The sequence below is a fragment of the Adiantum capillus-veneris genome, chromosome 2 (assembly GCF_014529385.1).
Source record: "Adiantum capillus-veneris isolate H3 chromosome 2, ASM1452938v2, whole genome shotgun sequence".
Lineage (NCBI taxonomy): Eukaryota > Viridiplantae > Streptophyta > Polypodiopsida > Polypodiales > Pteridaceae > Adiantum > Adiantum capillus-veneris.
In genome coordinates, this window is record NC_140932.1 from 36,170,468 (window position 1) to 36,183,302 (window position 12,835).

General features: G+C 47.4%; 2 protein-coding genes across 2 annotated transcripts in view; one reads left to right on the forward strand and one right to left on the reverse strand.

The window, feature by feature from the left end:
* Positions 1-12,835, reverse strand: part of LOC147462628 (NADP-dependent glyceraldehyde-3-phosphate dehydrogenase-like) — a 61,544-nt gene that overhangs the window by 23,242 nt on the left and 25,467 nt on the right. The window lies entirely within an intron of this gene.
* On the forward strand, positions 3,328-5,228 carry LOC147462629 (uncharacterized). Its single transcript, XM_086526852.1, has one exon. It carries the CDS (start codon positions 3,328-3,330, stop codon positions 5,104-5,106), a length of 1,779 nt encoding a protein of 592 aa, XP_086382978.1. The 3' UTR covers positions 5,107-5,228.

The window sequence follows — 12,835 nt, forward strand, 5'->3', positions numbered from 1 at the left end:
TTCTTATGAAAAGCTACAAATTTTTTTATCTTTAGAGAAATTTAATCTCAAGACCAGGGGTATTTTGGGAATCTTGGAAAATCTGAAGGGCAGTTTGGATATTTATGACAAATATTGGGGGTATTTTGGGAATTTTTGAAATTTGAGGGATATTTTGGGAATTTCCATATACTAGAGGGGTATTTTGGTAGTTTCCCCAAAAAAGAACGAAAGGGTTGCCCTCTCTCTCTCTCTCTCTCTCTCTCTCTCTCTCTCTCTCTCCACCCTGCCTGCCCGCACAGCATCTCCCGCCAGCCATCGCCCAACCTGCCTCCTCAGCAGCGCACCACTCGCCTCCAGCCCACCCCTCGCCTTCAGTCCACCTCTCGCCCCTGCACACCTCTCGCCTTGTGCTGCATTGTGCTGCAGCTCCACCATCACAGCAACCCAGAGATGGGCAGCCCAGGCCACGCTCATATCCATTAGTATCTCAACATTCAAGGGGATGGGCTGTAAACACTAGGCTTCCCGTACGCTCAGCCTCGCCTCCTCGAGCTCGACCATGGCACCTCTTGACAGGAAAGAAGTGGAGGACATGATAGTCAGAGCTATCACACAGGCCAAGAAAGATGCGGACAAGGCACTGAACGCCGAAGTAAGGAGGATGACGGAAAAGATGAAGCAGATGGAGGATAACATCAGAGGCCTCACAGAAGAAAAGGAGGCCTGGAAGAAAGCATTCGAAGAACTCTGTGACACCTCCAACACGGAGATACACCGTATACAAGAAAGCATCAACCACCTCCGGATCTCCAGGAAAGAGGGGGAAATCTCGAGCTTCGAAGACATAGAAGTAGAGATCAAAAATAAATGGAAAGCAGACATCAAAGAAGAGATCCAGACAGAAATGGAGGCCAAACAATTGGGATGGGTGGAAGTAGTTAAAAAGAATATCAAGAAGGAGGTATGCGAGGAGGTTCACATGGGAGAGCACTTGAGGGTTCAGCTTACTCTCGAGGAGGAGCGATTGCACCAGATGAGGAAACACAATGTTAGGATCACTGGCCTTAAAGAGGGACCTTCAGCAGAGGAGGATGCACGAGAGCTTTGTAGCCAACTAGGCTACAAAGAGACTATGCCTTTTACAAAGGCATGGCGAGCCGGCCGTGACACCACTCGAGCTCGCCCGTTGATCATGCAGTTACGAGGAGATGAGGACCGCACCACCTTTTTTCGCAAAAGGGTGCTCTTACGAGGCCTCCAGGGCGACCATATCTTTATGGACGAGGACCTCACTCGGATGCAGATCGAGCACAGGAAATCATGCATGCCCAGGGTCCTTCAGGCACGGAAAGAAGGTAAAAAGTCCTTTCGAGATGGTAGAATCTTCATCGACGGCCGCCCAATCTCATAGGGATTCGGGACCTATGAGACACATACACTAGCACAGGAGACACCACTCAGAGGGGCAGTCTGGAACTGCAATGGTTCTATATGGACACATCCGGAGCGCCTAGAGGAGATCATCAGTGAGCATGACTTTGTATGTTTTACGGAGACACATGAGAGCCCAGAGAGAGGACTACCTGTAGTCACAGGATTCCAGTGGGAGTTGACTTACAGGACCATCACCAGACAGAGTACAGCTCGGGGGTCAGGAGGGGTGGCCATACTATTCAAACAGAGCTTACACAACCGGATACAGGTGATGAGTAGAGACGAGGAGGCATGCTATATGTGGGTACGGCTAGAGCTCACCCACGAGAGAGGGCTATACATTGCCATATGCTACTTTTCACCACATGGATCACGATATGCTATCTAGGACCCCTACTCTCGACTGTCGGAGGACATTTCTCACTACACATCACTCGGGGAAGTCCTCTTCATGGGGGACTTCAACGGGAGGACACAGAGCCGACAGTGTGAGATCTATGATATGGAGCAGCCGGAGATCATGAGGGCACTTGATGCAGAGGACATGGGGGTGAGTAGAGTGTCTGCAGATGGGGGACAGGACAACACTGGATATGGCAGACACCTTCTTGAGCTTGGCAGCAGGCACCATCTCGTTATTTATAACGGGATGGCGAGGTGACCAGATTCTGGGGGATTCACTTACTTCCCACACAGTGGCGGAGAGAGCACAGTAGACTATTTGTTGGGCTCTACCCAGACAGCAGAGCTTATACACTCCTTCAGCGTTGCACGCACACCGATAGGGGCGGATCATACTTATCTCACATTCTCCCTTTTTGCTACACAGCTTGCTGACCCCCCCGCCTCCCCCCCTCACACTTACACTACCATTTCTTTCACTCATGAGCTCACTCCTGTTTATATACATCACCTGCATGAGCACCTTATACAGTTAGACCCCACAGCACCTCTGGACACACTCACCACACACATTACATCCATCTTACACGAGTCAGCCACTCAAAGTTTCCCACATCGCATACACACACACCCTCCACGCACTGGCACTATGCCACAAAACAGGTGGTACGACGACGAATGTCGAGATCTACACAGACACCTACATATACTGGAGATCAGAGGGGAGATTACACATCGCCAGGCTCAGCGCAAGATGCAAACACTTACCCGTCGTAAAAGACGGGAGTGGAGGAGCACCAGTATTGGGACATCTATCATTTACTCATGAGCAAGAATAGTGCTGAGGCATGGCGTCGGATCAGACCTCCCAGGCCATCCACTCCTATTCAGGACCCAGCGACATGGCACAGATATGCCGAGAGCTTATACGAGATCCCAGGACAGCCACCCATACCTACGCCATCGGCTACCCGACCCACATCATCTACTTTCTTCACCACCCACATGGTGAAGAAAGCTATATCCCACCTACAGCATGGGAGGGCTAGAGATCAGGCAGGCCTACAGGCAGAGCATCTTATATATGGCTGTGATGCATTGGCACCACTCATTGCCCACCTCTTCAACCGCGCGCTTTCAGAGGGATTCCCAGAGTCGTGGACAGCGCACACCATCGTGCCTATCCACAAATCTGGGGATGCCATGGATCCTAGCACATATCGCACTATCATGATTGGTCCTATACTGGCCAAACTATATGGCGCGGTTTTAGAGGAGGAGCTCAGTTCTCTAGCAGAGGGAGAGGGCATGAGGACACCAGGACAGGCAGGCTTCCGCCGAGCTTTCTCTACTATTGGTCATATCTTCACCCTTCGTTGTCTGATCAACCAGACACGGGTGAGGAAGAGGAGATTATATTGTTGCTTCGTTGACTTCCGCAAAGCATTTGACACAGTACCTAGAGAGAGACTTTTCCGATGTCTGGCTGCGCTTGGGATTGGAGAGGAGATGGCATGGGGGATCTATGCATTGTATGAGCATGTATCTGGCAGAGTGAGATGCCCGGGTGGATTATCTGACACCCTTATGAGCACCATTGGTGTGAAACAAGGTTGCCCCCTATCACCTACACTCTTTGGTCTATACATTGACGAGATTGTAGACTTCATCTTGCACAGGGGTGGAGAGGGTGTGGATATTGCAGGGACTACTGTACACATACTCTTATATGCAGATGATATTGTCCTGATGTCAGAGACGGCAGAGGGACTACAGCTACATTTGCAGGCCCTGGATGATTTCTGCTCACAGAGAGGACTCACGGTGAACCTTGGCAAGACCAAGGTTCTCATATTTCATACATCGGCTCAGATTCGCCGACAGAGTAGATTTACAGTAGCTGGAGGGGATATAGAGGTGATAGGCTCATATGTATATCTCGGGGTTACATTCACCGCAACATCAGGGACCTTCTCCATGACACAGGCAGCCAGAGATAGACTTACCAGAGGATACGCATCACTAGCTCTGATGGAGAGACAGTGCCACCAGGCCCACTTCCAGGAGCCCCGGACGAAGGGGTGGCTCTTTGACACACTGGTCACACCTGCACTCATGTATGCCTCGGCCATTTGGGGACCGGGACTGGCAGACTCATTATGGACACAGATAGAGAGGCCACAGATTATTATGATCTCCAGGATGATTCGCAGCAAGCCATCAGTTCCACACGACATTATTAGAGCTGAGCTGGCTGCACCACCGATGTTGGTAGAGGCACTCTTTCAGACTGTTTGCCTTCTTCGCAGATTCAAAGATATGGATCCAGATAGGATCTCTCATAGAGCCTTCATTGCATCTAGAGAGATGGCACAGGCAGGGGACACTAGCTCATGGTATGCCCAGACAAGAGATTGGCTAGCTCAACACGGTTTTGATATTGATAGACTACCACCACTCCAGTATGACACCCAGGCCCCGACCTATACCCTCTCACGCTCTGAGCGGAATAGGGTCATCAGACAGGAGATATGGCATACATATATTCAGAGGACATGGCGCAGGCCCACAGACACCCTACCTCCTAAAATGCTATATTACTATGAGCATTTTCTGAGGTTCTCAGAGCAGGGATTCATTGAGATTCCATTATACATGCAAGAGTACATGCCACACCGACTTCGGGTCAACATTGGCCAGCTACGAGTGTCATCACATCAGCTAGAGATTGAGAGTGGCAGAGCTAGAGGCATACCACGAGAGGAGCGTACATGCCGGATTTGCCAGACGGAGGTGGAAAGTGAGGAGCATTTTGTCATGAGATGCCCAGCATATACAGAGCTGAGAGAGAGATATGGCATTGGAGACTCATTACAGCAGCATATGATAGGACGAGAGCAGAGGAGGTTTGGCCAGTTCCTGGTTGCGGCTTTAGAGGTTCGAGAGCAGTTGTTACAGCCACGCCAGAGTCAGGATAGCAGGACACAGACTACCATCACACAGTTTTTCCGACGAGCAGGGCCAGACCCCCCCACACTACCTACACAGAGTAGAGGGCTTACCCTTCTGCAGGCAGAGTCTCAGAGGGCACGTCGGAGACCGAGGCTCCCAGGATACAGGACACATGGGTGTCATCAGAGGGAGATCTCGAGGATACTAACCTTACACCATCAGTATCTAGAGCAGAGTCATGTACCAGCACCAGGAGATCCAGCATTCCAGAGATACCTGAGCAGGCCACCACCGATGTACCACATTCTCTACCCTACATATGTTGCTTGTTTTTAGATACCCTCCCTATCATCTCATGGTGGTATCACCTTGCAGCCCCTAGTTGAGCCTGATGATGCGTGAGCACACCTCGACACGAGGACCCACACTATACATTGTACACCACATGCACCACCCTACCACACCCTTTTGCATAGTATAGGCTCATTTCAGTTTGTACCCTTTTTTTTTTTTCCGATGCCTAGAGCATCAACACATGTATATGATATTGTCTCAAAGGTCGAGTTCGGCCTTTCGAAGACGTTAATAAAGCTTTCTTTCTTTCTTTTCTTTCTTTCTCTCTCTCTCTCTCTCTCTCTCTCTCTCTCTCTCTCTCTCTCTCTCTCTCTCTCTCTCTCTCTCTCTCTCTCTCTCTCTCTCTCTCTCTCTCTCTCTCTCTCTGTGCATGCCTATCAGGTACCTTTCCTGAGATGGTTGTGCGAACAACAGGTAGCGGGCCAATCCCACAGAGGGAGTTGCGGACAGCAGGGGATCGTTGCTCAACAGAGAGTAGTGCAGGCTGCGAGCTCCTCCCACAGAGGGGGCCACATGCAGGATTGAGTCAGCGCCCTGAGGGGGCTTACATGAGCAGCGAGCTGACCCTACTTGGGGCCGCATACATTCTCTGCCATTACAGGTGCAGTTTGGGAGCAGGCACCGCTAGGACTGCGTCTTTTGCTTTCGACAGTGGTAAATGCTGTGCCCAATCAGAGCAAAGAATTTCAGAAATTCAAAAAATTCAAAATTCAGAGTAGAAAATTCAGAAATTCACAAAAACTGCACGGGGGGAATTTGTATGCAAAATGTATGCTTGATGCGGGAGAAAATGTATGCATAAGTGTGGAAAGTTCTGGAAACAGCTGTGTGTTTAGTGTGGAAGTCTTGTGATGGAGGTCATGAGCGCAAACCCATCACTTCCCGAGAGCTCTAGTCCCTCCCTCTTGAGTGGTTTGCATGCAATGGCATCACCAGCAATGAAGAAATCAACTTTTATGGCTACCAGCAAGAGGTTAGCAAACATGGAAAAGGAGATGAAGGCGTACAAGACAGAGATGGAAGAGTGGAAGATGGAGAAGGTGGTCTTTCTTCAGTGAAAAATCAGCGAGGCCGAGCTTCGAACTGTGGAGAAAATGGAGCATCGGGCCGAAATTGAAGACCTCAAGAATCAGATTTCAGCCCTCAAGAGAGACCTAGCCGAGGCAAGAGCCAATGGTGGACTAGAGGAGGGAGAAATCCAACCCTTAGTGATAGAAGAACTTAAGGTAATCAAAGAGCAAATGCAAGCCATTAAGGAAGAGGAGAAGCAATAGGAAGCATGTCACAAAGTGATGACGTGGCAGACAGCAGAAACCCTAATTTCTGCCAGAAACCCTAAAATTCCTGCAAAACCTAATTCTTGGAAATCGCGGAGGCTTCTTTTTTTAATTATTTATTTTTTAATGATGAGCGACGTGAATTTTGCTTTTTCTCCATGCCATGAGAAAGAGAGAGAACTTGCTTTTTTTTTTAAAAAAAGAAACTCTCTAAGAGAGAGAGAGAGAACTGATGCTTTTTTATTTTTAAAAGCTTTTGGGGCTCCGCTTTTGGGCATCCCTTGTACCTTTATATACGTGGTGAGGGCTTCACTTCTCAGAGCATCTGGACGCAGAGTCTGAGAGTGAAACCCTAGCCACTCTCTTGTACTTTGATCTGATTAATATAAAAAGAAATACCGAAAGGGGCGCCAGTCTTTGGGGCCAATATCTCTAGGCATGGAACTCCGCCGGGCCAGTGCAAATCTATTGTGATCTGTGAATTGTTTTGAAGTGGTTATTTGGTGTTGTCGCGGTTGATTCTTGACTTGGAGTGTCCAAGTCTGTTACAGTGGTATCAGAGCACGGCCGATTTCTCTTCTACAGGAAATCCGATCCCCGAAATTTTTTTCCGCGGCACCTATGGCTTCAGGCAATGATCAGCCGACTCCCTCTGCATCTGGAGATGCGGGCAGGGATCACAACGAAGATTCCGGCACGGAGTATGGCCCGGCTAGGCCTACTCCAGCGGAGCAGCAAGAGATGGAGCGTCGTCAATTGATTGGCGATGCAACAAAGATGATGCTCAGTTTTGCCCAGGGACCCGAAGATGGCAAAATATATGAACCAGACCTCTTTGGAAGAGGTACAGACGGAGTGGCAGAGAACCACAACACCACTCCCGAAACCCGCTCTCAAGAAACCTTTCGCCTCCAAGAAATATATGGAGAAGGAACAGGAGAACGTGGTTGATGCACGGATTGCTCAGCTTTTCGGCGTGCAAAAGAAGGACAATAAGCACGGCAAAAAGCAGAAGAAAGGCACTGACTTCCCGGGATATTTGGGTCGTCGGTCGACATTCGACAAGGCAAAGAAACTGAAGAAGCGTGTCAAGTTTGAAGGCTTACCCAGTTCTTCTTCTTCTTCTTCTGACAGTTCTTCTAGCTCTTCAGACTCAAGCGAAGAAGACAGAAAAAGCAAAAAGTGAAGCAAGAAACAACGCTTCGGAAAGGGCAAGAAAAAGGCAAGGAAGTCTAAGTCTCGCCCAGTGAGTGACACTTCTACAGAGGACTCGTCTACGGACAGTTCAGACTCTGAAAACGAAAACTTTTATGCAAACAAGAAGAATTTTTACAAAGCCAACCAGTATGACTTTCTCGAAGATAAAAGCAAGAAAGTCTGAGAGTTTAAGGAAGGTGGCCAAGCACTTAAGTTTGATACTTTTCCGAGATACTCCGACGCTTCGAAGGCTTTGTCTTTTATACAGCAGTTTGATATCGCTTTCGCGGGAGGACGCTATTCAGAGCACTCCAAGATTCGGAGAGCTGCCTCTTATTTTAAGGGGAATGCTTGCACTTGGTGGTCCACGCTTCTATTAAGCAAGACTGTGCCAGTTACATGGCTGAAATTCAAGAGGCTTTTTATTTCTTCTTGGTTGACTCAAGAGTTTGAGCGAGATATACGAGCTGCTTGGAACCATCTCCGGATGACCAAGAGCGATACAGTGAATTCTTACTGTGAAAGATTCTAGAACTCTTTTCTACCCGCCTCTTCATTCAAGAAGATCTCGTTCAGAGAACAGATTGAGCGGTTCACCTTGGGTCTACCTACAGAGATCCGAGACCACTGCTTGGAACAGAAGTCAGCTTCTATTCAGGAGTTGATGAGTCATGCAAAGCGGGGCTTTGCAATTCACTCTGGCAGTCTGACCTACCCCACAGATGAGGTCACGACACAACGAACCGGAAAGACTTCTAGGAATGAAAGGAGAAAAAGAAAGAGCAACCCAGAGAAAAAGGATGCACGACCTAGGCTTACTCCTCAGGAGTGGACTCGCTTCATCAGGGAGGGGAAGTGCTTTGGATGCGGGGAAACTAGACATATCTCCGCGAAGTGCCCTAAAAAGGCACAGAAAGAACAGAATGACAAAGACGACGACAGGCCTGAAAGTTCGAGAGCAGCTGAGGAATGTGGCAGAAAAGGCAGATAGAAAAGCAAAACTGGTACCACATGGCGTGGGACCTGCACCGAATCTAATGAATGAAAGTACAAACTTTGCCGCTTTTGGGGCAAAGTGAAGGATCAGGAAGCTCTTTTGAAGGAGCCAAGGCCAACTTCTTTTCACTTGGAATTGGCGGCTCGATTTGGAAATTACGCCCGACAGACTGACGCCACAGGCGAAGGTAGTTCGACTGGCACCCAGATGGGATGTTGCCATTACACCAAGCATTGGCAAACTTCGTTTGTAATGATAGGGGTGTTCAGGGCACGCGAGTGATGTTCTACTCAGGATCCCTTGGTACCACAAGAACTACGCCGTGGTTTGACTACCGAGCCGAGAAAGCGACTTTGATAAATGAAGGGCTTAGAGATTGTACTTGATGAACTTCAGTTTCTTACTCATTCTTTTGGGAGAGAATTGAAAGATGGATAAAGGTTGAATATGTTTTGACTTGATCAAAAGAACGCCAAGATTTCTCCACACTCATGCTGATTGCTTTTCAGAGGGCCTAAAGATCAAACCATTGATCTGATACCTGGAAGCACGCCACCGAATCGGCCACCTTACCGTGTGAGCCGAGTACAGAATGAAAAGATTATGAACTCAGTGAAAGACCTCTTGGAAAAGGGTCTTGTCCAACCTAGTACTTCACCGTATTGCTCTCCAGTGTTGTTGGTTTTGAAGAAAGACGGATCTTGGAGAATGTGCATCGATTATAGCGCTCTCAACAAAATCACCATCAAGAACAGATTTCCGATTCCTAGGATCGATGATATACTCGACAGGTTACGGGGATCCTCGTGATTTAGCAGGATTGACTTGAAGAGTGGATAACATCAGATCAGGATAGCGCCAGGAGATGTCTACAAGACAGCTTTTCGGACGACCTTTGGGTTATTTGAGTTTTTGGTGATGCCTTTTGGCTTAACCAATGCTCCTGCAACATTTAACCGGATGATGGACAGGATTTTTCGAGAGTACAGGCTATTTGTTGGCACTTTCTTTGACGACATCATTGTTTTCTCCAAGAATGAGGCACAACACAAAGATCATCTGCTTCAGGTCTTTCAGGCATTACGAGATCACAAGTTAGTGATTAATGCAAGGAAAAGTGAATTTTTCCTACCAGAGATACACTTTTTGGGACACATTGTGTCAGCAGCAGGAGTGCAAATGGATCCGACCAAGATAGAGACTATCCGTGATTGGCCCGTCTTGAGGAATGTTCATGAAGTTAGAAGCTTCTTGGGACTGTGTTCGTACTACAGGCGGTTCATACGAAAGTTTGCAGAGGTTGCTTCCCCTTTGCATATCTTGACACAGAAAGGAGTACCTTTCTCGTGGGGACCCACAGAGGTGACTGCCTTTCAGACTTTGAAAGAGAAATTGACTACGGGGCCTATTTTGACTTTGCCGGACTTGCAGAAGTCATTCGAAGTATATTGTGATGCTTGTGGTCGTAGTCTGGGTGCGGTCTTGATGCAAAAAGGCCATGTCATAGCTTATGAGAGCCGATTGTTCTCTAGGCCGGAGATGACAGCACAGATATATGAGAAAGAGATTTTGGCGGTTATCCATGCTCTTACTCAGTGGCGGCATTACCTACTCGGAGCAGATTTTACTGTCTTTACAGACCATCAGAGTTTACGCTACTTCTTGTCACAGAAGCAGCTTTCGGAAAAGTAGATGCGGTGGGCGAACATCTTGTCACTGTTCCACTTCCAGATTGTCCATGTGTAGGGACAGAAGAATGTGGTGGTAGATGCTTTGTCTCGGAAACCGTTGGTTCTGGCTATTTCCATGATACATCATAGGAGCTTCGAGGATATGGTCGATCAGTATGCCACAGATACAGATTTTGCAGATATTTTCACACGGATATGGGATGGGGAGACAGTAGCTGGATACTCCCTTCGGGAAGGCTACTTGATGAAAAAGACTATGTTGTGCGTTACACAGCCGTTGAGGGAAAAGGTTATGACTGAATGCCATTGTCCACCTTTTACGGGTCACCGCGGCATTGCTCCCACCATGAAAGGGGTAGAGAGATACTTCTTTTGGCCGTGACTCAAAAAGGATGTGGAAGAGTTGTGCGCAGTATGCCAGAAGGTCAAGTTTGACAGGCATAAGGCACAGGGATTGTTACACCCTTTTACCCATACCCACTTGCCCCTGGGAAAGTATTGAAATGGATTTCATTTTTGATCTCCCGATTACACAGAATGATCATGATGATTTTCCGATTACATGGCACGTCTGAGACGATTGTCTCCGACAGAGGCCCCAGATTTATGAGTTTGTTTTGGAAGGCAATTTGGGAGAACATTGGCACGCGGTTGCAGTTCTCATCATCGTTCCACTTGCAGACTGACGGGAAATTTGAGATTGCCAATCAGTGATTTTAGATTTATTGAAGTCTTGTATCTCGGATCAGAAGACTCAATGGGAAAAGAACTTACCTTTGGTGGAATTTGCCTACAATAACACGATACACTCTTCGACGGGAAAGACGCCATGTGAGATTGTTGAAAGTGCTGCGAAGGTTCGATCCTTCCTGAGCACGAAAGATTAGATATTTGAAGCGGATGAGTATTCGCGAGATTTGGATACTGCTTTTGCCAAGGTTCGCGAGACTTTGCAGGAGTCTCAAGAACGACAGAAAAAGGCAGCGGATCGCTATCGTCGCGACATGAAATTGAAGGAGGATGATTGGGTGCTCTTACGTTTTGAGAAGGCACGCCTACGAAAGAAAAAGGGAAAGGAGATACTTTTTCCAAAGCTTAGTATGCAATACTACGGACCTTTCTAGATCACTGACAAGATAAATGATGTCTCCTTCCGATTGAAACTGCCAGATACTTGGAGGATTCACAATGCATTGCATGTGAGTCTCTTGAAACCTGTTAAGGGTAATGTGCCTGATGATGGGGAGCCTGATGAGCAACCCGAACTGGAAGAAAACGAGGAGATCCTTGTTCCTGAACAGATTTTGGCACATAACGATACGAAGAAAGGTAAAGTCCGAAGGCGATTCTTGGTTAAGTTCAAGAACTTTCCTGCATTTGATGCGAAGTGGATGGAGGAGGAGGACCTAGCAGATACTCCTCGGATTGTGAAACTTTACCTTGATGTTTTGGTTTAGCATAGTCTACTCCAAACGGAACCCAGAAATTCAGCTTGGCCGAAGATCTGGTGCAGTGGGATGCACAAGAGGGGAGTTACTCCGCTCCTTTGTCAACAGATGCCTTGATTTTGATACTTAAGTCACTAATGTCTCTTTGAGCTTCAGGGATACTGAGAGCTGACAGTATTCTGCTGGATGACTTTATGAAATGGAATTCCTGATTATGATACTGATTTGTTCTTGACTTCTTGTGAGTGCAGGAACTGATAGACGAAATGATTGCAGCATTTTGGTCTACTTGATCTCAAATAGAGATGGTTGCAATAGGGGTTAGTCAATCGGACATCGATGAGGTCACGATTGGACCTAGATGTGATTGCTAGCTACATTGCCAATAAATCATGGTCTAAGATCCGAATGAATGTTGAATGTCATGTGATGTCCTGTGATGTGACTGTCGATTTTGTACATGTGCTAGATGTGTGTTCCTAGTACGTAGGTACTAACAGTCAGTGTCTGCTAAGACGGTTTATGGCTTTTGTCGATTTTGCAGGCGTAATCGCAGTCGATCACAATGCTTTCAAGAGGGGGGTATGTCACAAAGTGATGACATGGTGGACAACAAAAACCCTAATTTCTGCCAGAAACCCTAATTTCCAGAAATCACGGAGGCTATATATATATATAAATTAATGATGAGCGACGCGAATCTTGCTTTTTCTCCATGCCATGAGAAAGAGAGGAACTTGCTTTTTTTTTTTTAAAAAGAGACTCTCTAAGAGACAAAGAGAGAGAACTGATGCTTTTTATTTTTAAAAGCTTTTGCGGCTCTGATTTTTGGGCATCCCTTGTACCTTTAAATACGTGGTGAGGGCTTCACTTCTCAGAGCATCTGGACGCAGAGTCTGAGAGTGAAACCCTAGCCACTCTCTTGTACTTTGATCTGATTAATATAAAAAGAAATACCGAAAGGGGCGCCAATCTTTGGGGCCAATATCTCTAGGCACGGAACTCCGTCGGGCCAGTGCAAATCTATTGTGATCTGTGAATTGTTTTGAAGTGGTTATTTGGTGCTGTCGCGGTTGATTCTTGACTTGGAGTGTCCAAGTC

What these genes read in the sequence shown, in the direction of transcription:
- LOC147462629 (XM_086526852.1), top strand. Translation starts at nt 3,328, where the DNA reads ATGGCATGGGGGATCTATGCATTGTATGAGCATGTATCTGGCAGAGTG.